Source organism: Capra hircus, chromosome 14 (assembly GCF_001704415.2).
Source record: "Capra hircus breed San Clemente chromosome 14, ASM170441v1, whole genome shotgun sequence".
Classification (NCBI taxonomy): domain Eukaryota; kingdom Metazoa; phylum Chordata; class Mammalia; order Artiodactyla; family Bovidae; genus Capra; species Capra hircus.
In genome coordinates, this window is record NC_030821.1 from 17,025,376 (window position 1) to 17,042,615 (window position 17,240).

The 17,240-nt window shown below is 32.8% G+C and overlaps 1 protein-coding gene across 10 annotated transcripts in view; it reads left to right on the forward strand.

The window, feature by feature from the left end:
• VPS13B (vacuolar protein sorting 13 homolog B) overlaps positions 1-17,240 on the forward strand; it is a 786,697-nt gene that overhangs the window by 61,044 nt on the left and 708,413 nt on the right. For 9 of the 10 annotated variants that reach the window (XR_001919125.1, XM_018058289.1, XM_018058286.1 and 6 more), the window contains exons 6-10: positions 515-696; positions 3,983-4,157; positions 12,573-12,841; positions 16,372-16,467; positions 16,942-17,064. Coding sequence is in view for 8 of the 10 variants with exons in the window: in XM_018058289.1 (XP_017913778.1) it covers positions 515-696; positions 3,983-4,157; positions 12,573-12,841; positions 16,372-16,467; positions 16,942-17,064 (845 nt within the window). In the remaining 2 variants the exon portion in view is untranslated. Of the gene's footprint in view, positions 1-514; positions 697-3,982; positions 4,158-12,572; positions 12,842-16,371; positions 16,468-16,941; positions 17,065-17,240 lie in introns of those variants that run through there. The other variant, XM_018058290.1, reaches the window with a different exon arrangement.

Sequence of the window (17,240 nt, forward strand, 5' to 3'; positions counted from 1 at the left end):
GGTAAATTTAAATAACACTGTATTGATGGTGGCTACCATATTGAAGAGTGCAAGCTTTGAGAACAGCAGTAAGTTTTTCAGTGGAGAAATAAATGTTAAATAAGCGACTATTACTCAAATGTTTTTATAATGTAGTTTTTCAAGAATTTTATTGTTGTTTAATATTCCATTGCAGATAGTGAAATGTAGAAAAATTTTTATAAACTTTGTCTTAAATTTGTAGTTGAGAGTCAAGCAAATTGGGGACAGGCTGCTTCATTTCTTTGGCTTCTATTTGATTCTTCATACATTAAATGGGGATTATTGTGCCTATTTCATAATATTGTTGGAAGCTTTCAGTGATACGTTAAATGTGAAGTTCTGTTCATAGGTGCTGACAGTCCTATATTAAATGCTTTATTAATCTTATTTCTGCTATTATTTTTATTACTGTTGTACTAATAAAGAATTGCCTTTTTTTTCCTTCTAAGTTTACTTTTTACTTAAAATGTTTTTCTCTTCTTTTTTCTTTTAGCAACTGATCTGGTGTTGAGAAAGGTTATTAATTTTTCTGACTGTACAGTTTGTCTTGATAAACGAAATGCCAGTGGTAAAATAGAATTCTACCAGGATCCTTTATTGTACAAGTGTTCCTTCAGAACTCGCCTGCATTTTACATATGATAACCTAAATTCTAAGATGCCATCTGTTATAAAAGTAGGTGTTTCTTTTTCTAGTAATCAAGTTGCATGTTTCTGCTTTGTTTATTGATTGTTATACATACTAATCATTGTTAAAAAGCAATGAGGAAATTAACCTCAAATATGTAATGTAAAAAAGTTTTGTTTATAACTTTTATGTTATTTGTTATGTATTATAACTTTTTTTCATTTAGTGTTCTAACAGAGATATTTTGGGGACAACTTTTTTACCCTGTGACTTAGATTCCATTTTAGTTTTTCCAGCTGATTGTTAGTGTTTTTCTCTTCAATTAGATAGAGAAGATCATATCAAAAAGTGTATTTATACCCATGGTGGACTGAATATTAGTCTTTATTTCAATTCTTATAAATTTTTCATTTGATAATAATAGTTTCTGACCCTTGTTTTCCTTAGATAACTTCATGACTTAATTTGCATATCTATTAGTTTATTGGTTTAGGGAATTTTAGCTGTCTATGGTTTCAAAATGTGATTAAAATCTTAAGAATATGTGAATGTTTCAGTAATACTTTTTGATCCACGTGAAAATTTGTTCTCCAGGTATTGGCAAATATTTTTAGTGTATATAGTTATTCTGTAAGTGTAAATTTTGTGTTGTTTTATTGCATAAAAATGTTCTATATCTCTTATCTGTTTATCTGTCTTTGAGAAAGAAGTCACATAGTGACTTGTGATCTTGTTAACTAAGTTTTCACATGGAATAAATTTTTATTATTGAATTATAAGCTTTTATATTGTAATGAAAAAGCCAGTCCTAAGTCTGAACACTGGTATTGACCACTGTGCTTGTTTTGGCGTGGTTATTTAAATTATTTATTATTTTTACATTGTGCTTTTAAAACATAAGACATGTCATTTTATGTAGCTTTGTATTTATACATGAATTCCACCTACTTTTCTTTGGTAGTGCTCACTCTTGAGTATATTTTTTTCCTTACACTTTGTACAGGACATATTGTTTTCTTTAAATTCTGTTACTCTTTCCTTCTGTTTCTGAATTAGCTTCTTAGACAAATATAAGCATGGAATAGTGTTGATTGAATACTAATTGTATCCCTATCCCAGGAAAATGGACTTAAACATCCTTCTTTGACCTTGACTCTACCAGTGAAGTTGGGGAATGTTAAGAGTAAATTCAAGATATATTTTGAAAGCAAGTAATGGATATGGGGACACCTTACCATATAAAAAATTTTTTATTGATCTTTAATACAGATTTAATTGTACATTTTAGGATGTGGGTAAATTAGAGGAGAGTGGTACCATTTATGCTTACCTGAAATTAAATTTTTAGTTTTTTATTAATAGTACTATAAGATTTGGTGTTTTGAGTTAGAGCCATCATTGTTTCAGCGCTTAGTCCTAGGAAATAAGTATTAAATGGACATGGTTAAACTCATTGATCATATCAAAGACAGGGAATTCCCAAAAATGTTTGAGACGCTCATTATTTGTCTAAGGTTCTCATATATGTTTCATTAGGTGACTTTTGAATTTATTTGTATTTGGGTAAACTTTTTGTAATTTTCTACCTTTTGTGAGTAATAAATGTCTTAGAGATTATATATCTATGAGATACAGAGCATACAGATGTGTTATTGAATATTTCCCGTTAGTGAAAATTTACTTTTTCTTAACAGTTTTTCAGAGGAATGAAAGTCTACACATAAATCTTTGGCTACATCTCTGATTGATTCCTTAGGAATGATTTCTGTAATTGCAAATATCTTATTAATGGGTTTAAACTTTTCAGGCCTGTCATATGAACTACAAAATTGCTTCCAGAAATGTTTAACCAGTGTATATGCTCATGAACATTAAGGGAGATGCCTGTATTATACTCTACTATCCTTAAATATGATCATACTTATAAAAGCCAACTTGTTTAGCAAAAATAATGCAATTTAGTATTAATTTGATTATTAGCAAACTTAGATATTTGAAAATATGTTCAGTGGCCATAATTTTTTTTGAAAAATTCATTCAGGGTCTTTGTCAATTTTCCTATTGTTGGTTAGCTTTATTGATTTTAAAGATATTTATATGTATAATATATAAAATATCTTATATATTTTAAAGGTATGTATGTTTATAAGATTTTAAGTGCATACATATGTGCATACAGGATTGAGGTTGGTTTTGCTAAGACAGCTATCATTGGTGCTGTTGGTGCCATATGGTATTTAAAAGAATGTGGCAGATAAATGTCAGATTTCAGAAGAGCTTCGCAGGCCTGCATTGCACACCTGCACAACCCTTCCTCAATTTTCTTACCTCTTCATAGACTATTTGGTGTATGGTTTTTGTCAGTTTTTAAAACTTGTACTCATATTTGAGTATGGTATTTTATACCTCCCTGTATAACTTGCTTCCCTTCAAGTACAGTTTTTTTGTGCCTTTATCCCTAAAGATATGCTGATTGCCATTACTTTTTCAAGTTTCATAGACACTCAAATACCAGTTAGTTAAAATAAACCTTCCAAAAGACTTACTTTATGGCTTAATTGGTTTTATTCCATATTTATGTAGCAACAAGAAATTATTATATTGAGCTTGTCTTTATATTTTATTGATATATTGTTCTATAAGGAGAACTTTGATTGTTGACTTTGTGTCCTATTGATAGTAATTAGTCTTACTTCTTATAATTGATTCATGTTGTAAATTTTATACCATGTTTAATTCTCTTATTTAAAGTTTGTTTGAGAAATTTTCCTGGTCATGTTTTCACTTTGTTTTCTATATCTGAAAATTATTTTACCATATGCATACTTTCATAGTTATAGTGTTAGAAGTTTGCTCACTTAACGTATGTTTTTAGGATATGTTTGCATTCTTTTTGGTTAATAAAGCTGGAAAGGGTGGATTAACGACTTAAAAAATGACATTATGAAACTTTATTCTTATTTGTGACAGAGATCTTTATGGTTTTTGTTGGAGTACTGTTATACTCTTAATATTATAGGATGGGTATTTTGTTAAAAGATTTTTGGAAAAGTAATCTTGAAATCCATTGTGACTGTATCTTCTCATGTTTCTGTTTCCACTTAGTTGGGATTAACATTGCTTCTGTCTAAAGATAGTGATCATCATAGGAAAATTGGTTTAAATTTCTAAGATTTTAGAACTGTCATTTTGCCTTAAATATTAGAAACATTGAGACATTACACATTTTCCTATGGTACTCCATTTTAAGGCTTAACATTTCTGTACTTAACGTTTAAATGGTATTCTCTTTGAATATACTTTTGTTGATGCTTTTGTTTTTTCCAAAATACAGATTCATACCTTAGTAGAGAGTTTGAAACTTTCTATCACTGATCAACAGTTGCCTATGTTTATCCGTATAATGCAACTTGGGATTGCTCTTTACTATGGAGAAATAGGAAGTTTTAAAGATGGAGAAACAGAAGATTCTACTTGTCACAATAAAGATATGTTGGGAAATGTTACAGGTAAATACAACAAAGTTTTTATAATTGTTGTTCTTACAAGTGTTTTCACCATTGTGAAACTTGAAAAGCTACAACATTAGATTATGGTTTATATTATTCCAATATGATGGGATGATTTGCTTAACACTGATCTTTTTCTTTTCTACATTTTGCTTATTATTCTCACTTTCTTTTTTCTACATGCTAAAAATAACTTGACTATTTCTAGTAGGTATAAGTGTTCAGAATATACATTATATAAAAGGAGAGTCCAACCTTAAGATTTCCTAGTAAGTTATGGTACAGTTGACCCTTGAACACATGGGTTTGAACTGTGCAAGATCCAATTACACACAAATTTTTTTCAGTAAAACTGCATGATCCATGGTTGGTTGAATCCTCAGATATAGAACTGTAAATATGATGGTGAGTTGTCTATAAAGTTATACCTGGATTTTCATCTTGTACTCCTAACCACCTTGTTGTTCAGAAGCAGCTATATTGATAACTTTTATATAAAGTCTCACTGAGTTATTTTAACTAAGTTATTTATACTTAATTATCATATGTAATTATAATTAACTATGTGTGCTGTGCTTAGACGCTCAGTTGTGTCCGACTCTTTGTGACGCCATGGACTGCAGCCCTCTATGCTCCTCTGTCCATGGGGATTCTCCAGGCAACATTACTGGAGTGGGTTGCCATGCCCTCCCAGTGTTCTTCCTAATTCAGGGATCGAACCCAGCTCTCCTGCAGTGCAGGTGGATTCTTTACTGAGCGACCAGGATAGTCTATAATAAACTATAATTATACCTAATTAACTGTATGTTTTGGAGGATACCTAGTTCATTAATTGGAGCATTACTTCATTGAAAGATACTTAGTGGGTTAATTTCACTTATTCAGTTCATTATACTTTTACTAAAGCCTATTTGTGTGTAAGACATTATTGCTGGGAATGTAGGAGAATGCAGAGATAAAGAAATGTGGGAAAGTACAGAGACAGATTTAAAATCTTAATGTACTTTGGAGTGGACAGACGTGTGAACAGTTAGTTAAGCACTTAAACAGTTAAGTGGATGGCAGATGTTTGACTTACTAATATTAGAGGTATTAACGATTGGAAGTAGAAAAATGGTGAAAGGAGTGGTAGGCTTTGACTTGTGTTGGTCTGAGTCTCAGGAAAAATTTGGAAAAGGTGATTGACTTCCATAGTTAGAGCCTTTAGCTAAAGGGCATTTAAAACTTGGGAACAAATAACCCCGTTAAAAAGTGGGCAAAAGGCCTTTATAGAGCTGTTTCCAGAAAGAATATCGAGGTGGCCAACAAGCATGTGAAAATATGCTCAGTATCATTAGTCATGCAGGGTAATACAAGTCAAAACCACAGTGAGATAGTGCTTTATAGCTACTAACCAGTGTAGTTAAAATTAAAAACGACTCATAATAAGTGTTGGCAGGATGTAGGAAAATTGGAACCTTAAAGCATAGATGGTGGGAATGGTACACAATCTGGTTTGTCAAAAAGTTGTACATAGAGTTACAATATTATCCATCAGTTCTGTTCCTAGGGTTATATGACAGAACTGGTGGAACAAAAACTAGTTGAACAAAACCTAGCATATAGAAGCTGGTCAGTTCATTTTCTCCACCATGCTATTATGGTAAATTTCAAGTATTAATATATGGAAAATTGAAAGTATTATACAATCAACAGGCACTATGTGGTTGAGTAGATGTGTAGGATCTACTCATCTGGATTCTACAGTGAATATTTATCACATTTGCTTATCATGTATATGTTCATCTAACACCACTTTCCCTCCATCAATTCAACCAGTTTTTGCTGCATTTCATGGTTAAGTTATGGACATCAATGTACTTCACTAGATTTCAGCAGTATATCCCTATCTAGAGTTTATGTTTATTGACAGTTCTTTTTCTTTTTTTTTTAAAGGTTAAATTCATAAGGTGAAATGCATAAATGTTAATTTAAGTATGCTATTTAAGAAGTTTTGAGAAATTTGTATGCCTGTGTGATACGGGACACTTATCAAAATATGTGTCATTAATATCTCAAAAAGTTATCTCATGCCACTATTCAGTCACTTCCCTTGCTCCAACTGCCTGCCCACCCTCCCTTCCACTCAAGAAAACCCTGTTACGAATCTCTAAAAAGAAAGAAGCCATGCATTAGTTTTTGCTGATTCTGGAAAACATACAGTATAAATTCTTCTGTGAAAGGATTCTTTCCTTAAGCATAATATATATATATTTTTTACTTTTTATTTTTAAAAACTTTTTACGACTTAATTTTTTGAGCAATTTTAGATTGGCAACAAAATTGAAGGGTAGGTACAGAGATTTCCCATATACCCCTGCTCTCATACATGTATAACCTCCCCCATTATCAGCATCCCTCTACTTATCACAACTGATGAACCTACATCATTATCACCCAGAGTCAGTAGTTTAGTTAAAGTTCACTCTTGCTGATGTATATTCTGTGGGTTTGGACAAATGTATCCATCATTATGGTATCATTCATAGTATTTTCACTGCTCTAAAAGCATAGTATTTAGGGGTTCATCTGTATTGTTATATATATCAGCGTTTGTTTCCTTTTTATTGCTAAGTACATTGAATGACTGTGCCATATGAATGTAACATAGTTTATTTAGACATTACCCTGTTGATGAATGCTTGAGTTATTTCCAGTTTTGGTTATCATAAGTGAAGATGACCTGGACATTCTTCTGAAAGTCTCTTGAAGACATGTAGCTATTCTTTTTCTTGGTTTAATACCTAACAGAAGAATTATTACATACTTAAAAAAAAAATAAATTACCAGGCTTTTCCCCCAAAGTAATTGTGCCATTTTACATTCCCATCCCTGGTGGCTCAGAGGGTAAAGCGTCTGCCTGCAATGCAGGAGACCTGGGTTCGATCCCTGAGTCAGGAAGATCCCCGGAGAAGGAAATGGCAACCCACTCCAGTACTCTTGCCTGGAAAATATCATGGACAGAGGAGCCTGGTAGGCTACAGTCCATGGGGTCGCAAAGAGTCAGACACAACTGAGCGACTTCACTTCACATTCCCATCAACAATGTATGCCAGGTGCTCCACATCCTTGGCAACATTTGTTGTTGTCAGTCCTTTTTCACTTTTTGCCGTTCTGATGTATATGTTGTGGTTGCTCATTGTGGTTTTAATTTGCACTTCCCTGATCAATTATTTTGAACTTTTTTGGTGTGATTTTTGACAATTAATGTATCTGACTTTGTCCCATTTGTTAAATATTTGCCTATTTTTAAAACTTTTTTGTTTTTTGTTACTGATTGGTGACTTTTCCCTTAATCTTTTTTATTGAAGTATAGTTGATTTACAGTGTTAACGTTAGTTTCTGCTGTCCAGCAAAGTGAGTTGGCTATGTATAAAGATGGTTCTTTATATATTTTGAATTCAAGAATGACAATACATGTCAAATACCCCTAGGGAATATTTTTTTGCTGGTCTCTGACTTGCTTAATTCATTTTCTAATAGGTGTTTCTTGAGCAGTTTTAAATTTTGATTGAATGCAATTTTCAAAATTTTATGACTATTCCTTTATGTGTTCTAAGAAGATTAGGTTTGCTCTTTTTTTTTTAATAAAGAAAAAGGTTGCTTGCTTCCAAACACATCTGAATTGTTTTTTTCTTCCAGCTGTCTAAAGCAGAAATTCTTAACCTTCTATTGTGCATGTTACAGATTCTTTTGACACACTGGTAAAGCCAATGAACCTTTCCTTGGAAAGTTTTAAGCACCTTGATTTTAATGTCTTCGTGTCCTTTCTTCCTGTTATTTGTGCTTGGAGTACATTAAGGTTTTTGTATCTTTGAGTTTATAGTTTTCAGATATACTTAGAAAAATTGGGGGTATTATTTCAAATATCTGTTTCAATTCCCCTTTCTCCTCCTTTGGGGACTTGAATAACACATATATTGTGCTGCTTGAAGTTCCACAGAGCTCTCTGATGTTCTTTTCATAATGTTTTTCTTTTTCCTTTCATTTTTTTGGTTTCACTTTTGATAATTTGTATTTCTGTTCAAGATGACTAGTCTTGTGTAGCTATTCTGCTATTAATTCCATCTACTTTATGTTTCATCTCAGATACTGTATTTTTCATCTCTAGAGGTTCAGTTGGGATTATTAAAAATAATGTGCTTTTTTTAAATTTCATTTTATTTAGATAGCTGTTTTAATGTTTTCATTTATTAATGCTATGAAATATGTTACTACCAGGTCTTTTTCTGTGGACTAAATTTTATTTTTCCTCATTGTGATATCCTCCTGCTTTTTTGCACATCTGATAATTGGATGCTAGACATTGTGAATTTTATTTTGTTGTGTGTTGGATATTATTGTATTCTAGAAAACATTTTAAGTTATTTGGAAGCAATTTAATTCAGTTGTCTTGCCTTAAAGGTTTTTAGATGGAGTCTAAAACCTTTAGCAGCCATTAGCTTAAGCCCAATTTTATTCCATTATTGAGATAATTACCCCTTTGAGTACTGTACCTGGTCTTCTGTGAATTAGAGCTTTTCTCTTTCTTGGTGGTAGGAACACAGACTATTCACGGTTGTAAGCCTTGGGGAGTATTTTCTTTGCCCCTTTCTGGTTCTTTTAAAGGCCTTAGTTTCCTTACATGAAACTGATGAATACTCAGGTGAAGACTGGAGTGGGGCCCTCTGCAAGGCTCAGGAGCTCACTCTCTCTGAGCAGGTCCCCTTGTTTGGTGCTCTGTTCTGCAAACTCTAGACACCTTAGTCTGCCTACACTCAGTACTCTGTTTTCTTATCGATGAGACTCTGAGCTCTACTTGGATTCCCTCTTTCTTGTTGTAGCTTAGAAACTCATTCGACAGTAAGCTGGGCCAGTCAAACTCATTTCTCTTGTTTCTCTTCTCTCAGAACGTACTGTCCTTCGTTGCCTGAAGTCCAGTGTCTGAAAACTGTTATTTCATGTATTTTGTCTTTTTGTTGTTTTAAATATGTGCTTCAGTATTAACATGTTGAACAGTGAAGTATAGCAGAAAGTCTAATACCTATTATAGTTTCAAAGTACTGACATGTGTAAAGTGTTTTGAGATAGCTTCACCTGTGTTATTTGATATATTTATGATTTCTTTAGGTTTTAGAGTTGAAGGTACTAGTGGTGTAACTGTGATTTGTTACCTGCATTCATAATTAGAAGAATGCTTCATTTTAGTTAAGTACTGAATATATATTTTTTCATTGAAAGTTATGAAATTCCTGAATTCTGCCAATGGGTCCTATGTTAAGATGCACTGTTTCAAAGGCAAAGAATATTTTAAGAAATTCTGACCAGAGATCAAAGAGATGCTTTTTTCTTCTCCAGGTCCTAATTCATTCTTTTTTTCCCCCCTAGTTCATTCTTTTGACAAAGGAGTAAGCAAGGATTTGGAACTTCAAAAGCATCTTTCATAAAAAACCTCTCATTAATTAATAATAAGTGTGAATTATAGTGACTGATTTCTTAGAATTCTCTGAGTGATGTTTGTTTTGCTTCAGAAGAGCAAGCAGTGGGATACTCCTTCTGTTGAATGGTTTTGATAAGAGAGGTCCAGAGTTCAGCTCTGTGGACCCAGACTGGTCTTGGGTTGAGTTGGCCTGACTTTTTGTTTTATTACCAAGATGATATTCAGTGATGATGCCCTATTTGAGATCTTATTAGGGACAGTTAATAATAAGCTTTATTTATTCCTCAGTAGAAATTTATATGGTATTTATGGTTAAATAGCAAGATATGAAGATGGTATAAAACATTTTCTGGATTTGTAAGTTTTCTATTTTATGTTGAAGTAAAATGACTAACGTCTCTTGGTACTGTATTTTAGGTACTCTAGTTATTATTTATCAAGTTTTGTCCCAGCTGAAAGAGGTCTATAGGCATGTGTTGTGACTTAAAAGTCTATGATATTCCAAAAATCTCTTGTCATGAGGATTAAAAAAGTTGTTTTTCTTGCCAGAAAACCTAGAAGTGAGTCTGAATGAGGATGATGTTTAATTGAGTATGTGTATTTATAGATTTATCAGTGAAGAGTAGATATGAGTGAATCTGCTGGCGGCTGCTTATACCATGAATTTGTTTAAAAATAATTTCTCCCCTAAATTCCATGATGATCTGCCCCTTTTGTTTGTATGGTTAGAATAATGTTAAAGGACCTTGATGGATTTTATCTTTAAAAAGACAGAATAAGTTACAGTAGTTGGAATTTAAATCCTTAGTTTGCCAATTTATAACCAAATAAAAGTTCTTTGCTATGAATTTTCATCTGTAGAATAAGAAAGATGTTATTCACTAATTCAGTTCAGTTGCTCAGTGTGTCCAACTCTTTGTGACCCCCCTGGACTGCAGCAAAGCACCAGGTTTCCCTGTCCATCACCAACTCTTGGAGCTTGCTCAAACTCATATCCATTGAGTCAGTGATGCCATCCAACCATCTCATCCTTGTCACCCCCTTCTCCTGCCCTCAATCTTTCCCAGCATCAGAGTCTTTTCCAACGAGTGGGCCATCAGGTGGCCAAAGTATTGGAGCTTTAGCATCAGTCCTTCCAATGAATATTCAGGACTGATTTCCTTTCGGATGGACTGGTTTATCTCTTTGCAGTCCAAGGGACTCTAAAGGGTCTTGTTCGGTACCACAGTTCAAAAGCATCAATACTTTGGCTTTCGGCCTTCTTTATGGTCCAGCTCTCACATTCATACATCACTAGTGGAAAAACCATAGCTCTGAATACAGGAACCACTGTCAGCAAAGTAATGTCTCTGCTTTTTAATATGCTGTCTAGATTGGTCATAGCTTTTCTTACAAGGAGCAAGCATCTTTTAATTTCATGGCTGCAGTCACTATCTGCAGTGATTTTGAAGCCCCCCAAAATAAAATCTCTCACTGTTTCCACTGTTTCCCCATCTATTTGCCATGAATTGATGGGGCCAGATGCCATGATCTTAGTTTTTTGAATGTTGTGTTTTAAACCAACTTTTCCATTCTCCTCTTTCACTTTCATCCAGGGCCTCTTTAGTTCCTCTTCACTTTCTGCCATAATGGTGGTGTCATCTGCATATCTGAGGTTATTGATATTTTTCTTGACAATTTTGATTCCAGCTTGTGCTTCATCCAGCCCAGCATTTCTCATGATGTATTCTGCATATAAGTTGAATAAGTAGGGTGAAAATACACAGCCTTGATGACCTCCTTTCCCAATTTGGAACCAGTCTGTTGTTCCATGTCCAGTTCTAACCGCAGCTTCTTGACTTGCAGACAGGTTTCTCAGGAGGCAGGTCAGGTGATCTGGTGTTTGCATCTCTTGAAGAATTTTCCACAGTTTGTTGTGATCCACACAAAGGCTTTGGTATAGATAAAGCAGAAGTGGATGTTTTTCTGGGACTCTTTTTTTTTGATGATCCAGTGGATGTTAGCAGTTTTGTCTCTGGTTCCACTGCCTTTTCTGAATCCAGCTTGAACATCTGGAAGTTCACAGTTCACATCTGTTGAGTCTGGCTTGGAGAATTTTGAGCATGTGAGATGAGTGCAATTGTATGGCAATTTGAACATTCTTTGGCCTTGTCTTTCTTTGGTATTGGAATGAAAACTGATATTTTCTAGTCCTGTGGCCACTGCTGAGTTTTCCAAATTTGCTGACATATTGAATGCAACAGTTTCACAGCACCATCTTTTAGGACTTGAAATAGCTCAACTGGAATTCCATCATATCCACTAGCTTTGTTTGTAGTGATGCTTCCTAAGGCCCACTTGACTTTACATTCCAGGATGACTGGCTCTAGGTGTCTGTTATTCACTAATAAGAAAATCATTGATTTTTATTTTTCTTAATATCATATTAAGAATAATTTCATCATAATATTTACTTTCATCCTTGGGATAATCCTTTTTTTGGGAGAGGAGTACGTTCTGCCTAGGAACACTTGCCATTCTCTTTCTCTTTTGGGTGTATCAGGAAATCAAGAACTCTTCTTTGCTTTTTGTGATGTTTCTGAGAACAGTCATTTTTTCAGCACCTTAGCTTTATTTTTGGGAGGTAAGTATTATGTTGTTGTTGTTGTTGTTTAAATTAGTGAATGAAGTCCTAAAGAGTGAATTTATTCTTTGTATTTATCAAAATTTATCAAAAGTATATAATAAACTACTCACCGTGTAACACTGTATTAAAGGAGATTGATCCAGTATAATGCATAGAAACTTGAAAGTGGTAATGCTAAATTATTGGTTTCAAATAATAATAACCAGTATATAATTTGTTCATGCTTTATATGTAGAAAGAATCACGTGTGAGAAACGTTTTTATATTATTTAAATTCCTAATTGTTCTTTTGTTTTAATTCTCTTTGTTTACTACGACTTTACTTTGATAGGTGCTGAAGATGAAACACGAATAGATATGCAGTATTCTGCTCAGTACAAAGGCCAAGAGCTGTATTCACAGCAAGAGGACGACCAGCCACAGGGATGGGTATCATGGGCCTGGTCATTTGTCCCTGCCATTGTGAATTATGATGATGCCGAGGAAGACTACTTTGGGAATGATCCTACATCAACTACACATCAACAAAAAACACAGACTTTGAAGGATCCTATTGTTTCTATAGGATTTTATTGTACAAAGGCAACTGTGACTTTCAAAGTAGGTTTTCTTTTTCTTTTTTTTTAAATGTTTACTCTCAACTTTAATGCTTAAATTTTGGCTTCTAGTAAGAATCTAGCTTATTTTACATTTAGTAGATGTGAGATGGAGTCTAACTATCCTTGCTTCATAAAATTACATATCCCCTCATCTGAAATCCCATGGACAGAGGTGCTTAATGGGTTCCAGTCCATAGGGTCCCACAGAGTTGCAAACCACTGAGCATATGCACGTGAGAGGATTCGGCTTGTGATGAATTTCAGAAGTTTAGCTTTTGAGAAGTCAGTGAGGGATTCGGAAAATTAGTGACTACTGATCTAGATGGAAACCAATAGCGTGCCTGTCTGGAAACTAAGTGTCATAAATGTTCTATAATGGCCTGAGTAAGTCATCTGTGAGAATGAATTCATTAGATTTGTCAATGTGGAAATTATTGGTGATTTTGACCAGAATGGTGATTTGACACTGGTGGAATCTTAGTTGGAGTTATTTTAAAACAAATGGGAAGACTGCTGGAAATGTAACAGGGTGCAGTCACCATGGAAAATTGGCAGTTCCTCAAAAGTTTAAATAAAGAATTATCAGTGACCAAACAATTATACTCCTAGCTATATAGTAAAAAGAATTGAGTTCTTTTTAACTTTTGTCAAATTAGAAAATATGGAATAGTTTTAATAAGAAAAATCTTTGTTTGAACTCAAACAAGTAGTTGTACGTGAATCTTCATAAAAGCACTGTTTACAATGGCAAGAAAGTTGAAACAACTTAAATGTCCATTAGACAGATGAAGGAATACTAGTCTTTTCAGAAAATAGTGGCTATTCTCTTTTGATAGTACGCAAAACTTAGTAAGTAGTAACTTGAAAAAAGACTAGTTGTATCTCTAGCTCTCGGAAATTGTCTAGTTCATTGTCAGCATTGGTACATAGTCATCTTAGCAGCAGCAGCAGCAGCATCTATCCATCTACCCATCTGCTTATCTAACTTAGCATTTTTCTAAATTTTGGGATGCTCTTTTAGATTATTTTTCTTTGATTTTATTTGTCTTTGTGGATTTATTTTTTCTATGGATGCACTTTTCTGAAAAAGATAAACTCATGTGTCCAGCCTGTAGAAGTAGTAATACATGTACTGTTCCAGGCAACTGTTAGATACTGGAAATGTAGCAATGAAAAACCATTTCTGCTTTGATGTTTTAAATTTACTTTAGATTGTTTAACTGCTTGATATAAGCTTTTTCAATTAGTAGTAAAGCTGTATAATTTATAACTAGCAGATGGTAGATAAAAAATATTTTAAAATAAGTAGTGTTTGAAGATTTTTCTAATTAAAACTATTCCATATTTTCTCATTTGACAAAGGTCAAAAATGTAGAGAAATTTTCAACAGAAGTTTAGTCATGGCTTAATTAATTTAAAAGATTTTTTTTTGGAAGGGGGATAGTTTGGGAAAGAAATGATAAATAATGTAAACGTTACCTCTACTATTTTAACACTATTGTTTATTATTTCTGAATTTTATGAAACAAATTTTGCATCTGAAATTCACTGATTTAGCTTTGTTTAAATTAAAAGGATATGGGCCAATCTGAAAAAAATAAAAATGATAGAACAGACTCTTTAAAAATATAACAAAAAAAAACTGTTGCAAATTGTTGCTAGATGTCTTGCCAGTTTTAGATGATCCAAGTGCAGTTATTTTTATTTTAAGTTTATGAGTGAAGCCAAGGATTGGCTAGTAAAGTACTGTCTTTTCTGGTGACTTTTACATGTTTACTTTTAAATTTGAAATCATTCTGGTAATGTTTCTATTAACTTCACTGATGAGAAGAATTGTATTAAATCGAGTCAGTCAGAATAGACATTTTATATACAAAACTTCTATAGACTTTTCGGGTGTTATTTGTCATTAGTCAATATATCTTTAAAGCACTTTCGTTTCTCTAAGGGAAATATGTTGATATTTAGGAGGAAAACATTAGAATTCATTGTTCAGCTTGGGTTTGAAGAATGTATGGAATTAATCTGTGGTTCATAGTTTGGTCAGAAAATAAGGTCATGTTTCTGCATTAGCATTCTGAACAGTTGATATCAATCCAACAAAAATCATGCCAAATTAAACGTAGCATTTAAAAAATAATGTTGAAAATTGTTCTTGTAATGTTTGAGTTCTTTTAATCAATTAATTGCTTTTTTGCTACAATAACTGTAGACAGCTGAACGGCAATCAACTAAAATATTCAATTTTGCTTAAGCATTTTAGATTATAGAACTGTACTTTGAAACAGCAGCATCATGTATACCAGTTCTAGGAGCATCCAAGAAATAAAGTGTTATATAAAAACTTATTGTTGTGAAATTTGACAGTAATTTATTGATTCCTAAGGTTTTCAAGAGGTTATCATGCTTAGAATTGTAGCTTTTCAGTTCAATAAGTTCAATATGACATAAAGGTACTTTTAAAAAATGTTATCTTTGATTTTGTATTTAAGTTTGAAGAATATATCCATTTCATAAGAATAAAGGTGACTTTATTAGTCATTAGTAAGCATCAATTATTAGTAAACGTGAGCAGAATGTTCGTTTTTTTAAGTAATATCTTTATTTTGGAATAGTTTTAGATTTACAGGAAAATTCAGAGATGCTTAGTTCACATACATTCCTTGCCCAGTTTTCTGTATTATTAATATCTTACACTATCACAGTGCATTTGTCAAAACTAGGAAGCCAGTGTTGGTGTATTACCAGTAAGTTACAGACTTTAATTTCATGACTTTTTTTGTAACATGATCGAAAGCAGGGTACCACATGGTGTTTAGAAAAATTTCTTTTAACAATAATTTCAACTATGTAATTTTTTAGTATGTAGAAATAATATGCTGTGAGTTTCAGGGAAGTGAGCATGCATGCATATATATATATATATAGTTTTGTTAGCATTTAGATTAATCCTTGTTATGGAGCAGACACTCAGTAAATATTTGCATGCTTGAGTGAGTCCGTGGCACATACCATGAGATTACATACTTTGAAAGTAAAGCGCTTGGATCTGTTTCCCTCCTAGAACTAAAAAAGTTTTGTTGAATCTGTGTTTCTTCCCAGCTTTCTTTGAAAGTGCAGATTGGTAGAAATCTTAGAAATGATTGAACTAAAGCTGATTGAATAAATTAGTAAAGATAGAATGAGGTTAAAATATGCATAAATGTTTCACAGAATATATGAACCATTTTATGAGTATGGAACTATTATAGCTACGTAGCTTTTGCCTTTTTAAGCAATATTAACAAAAAGGAGTTAAATAAAAGTAAAGTATTTATATTCTCTGTATGATCTTAGTAGACTAGCGTATTCAACCTTTATACCATGGATAATCTGTTACAGCTGTTTTTGTTGCACCTGTTTTCCTGCTTAATAATTAAATTTCCCGAATCTTAAAATTGGCCTTATTTCCATCAATTCATCATAATAATGACAGTTTATTGCCATTTAATACTAATTTGACTTACTTAATCTTCTTATATTGTTTCATAGCTTACTGAAATGCAAGCCGAGAGTAGTTATTACAGCCCTCAAAAAGTAAAATCTAAAGAAGTATTATGTTGGGAACAAGAAGGAACTACCGTTGAGGTAATCCATCAACATTGAATGTACTTTCAGAAATCTTTGGAATGGTCTTTAAGGTTAATATTTAATAAATACAGGTTTTTAAAATCATAAATTGTATATTTAAAATTATATTTATAGCTTTGTATTTCTATTTTGGTGATCAGTACTATTGACTGAAAAAAATATTCTTTACTGAAGATTTTACTGGAATTTGCAACATTAGTTTATTCTTTCATTTTTTCATTTGACTTGTTTGTGCTCATAGCTATGTGTGGATTAATTTTCTTCAAGTGCCAGTCATTGAGGATACAAAGGTTTCAGGATACAGAGACAAATTAGATGCTTCTTTTTTTAATCAGGTTTGTAATCTGAGGAGAATAAATTTGGAAAGGTCATAATCCTAAAGATGTCTCAGCTGATTTAGAAATTCTACAAGGAAAGCCTGTAACATTTTTGTTGAAATTCAAGTTCATAATCCTTCTTTTCCTTCTATAGGCCCTTATGATGGGAGAGCCTTTCTTTGATTGCCAGATTGGTTTTGTAGGTTGCAGAGCCATGTGCCTTAAAGGAATTATGGGTGTTAAAGATTTTGAAGAGAATATGAATAGAAGTGAAACCGTAAGTCAAAATCTCCCCATTTCTCCATTTTTTTTTTTTTTTTTTTTTGGATAGAATGCAGGGATAATGAGGTGCTTATTGAAGTGTTTAAGTATACCAAAAAAATCTGTGAGGCTGCATATATCTGTGGCTTCAGAGGGGAACTTTACTGTTTTCCCCTGTAAGAAATTATAGCG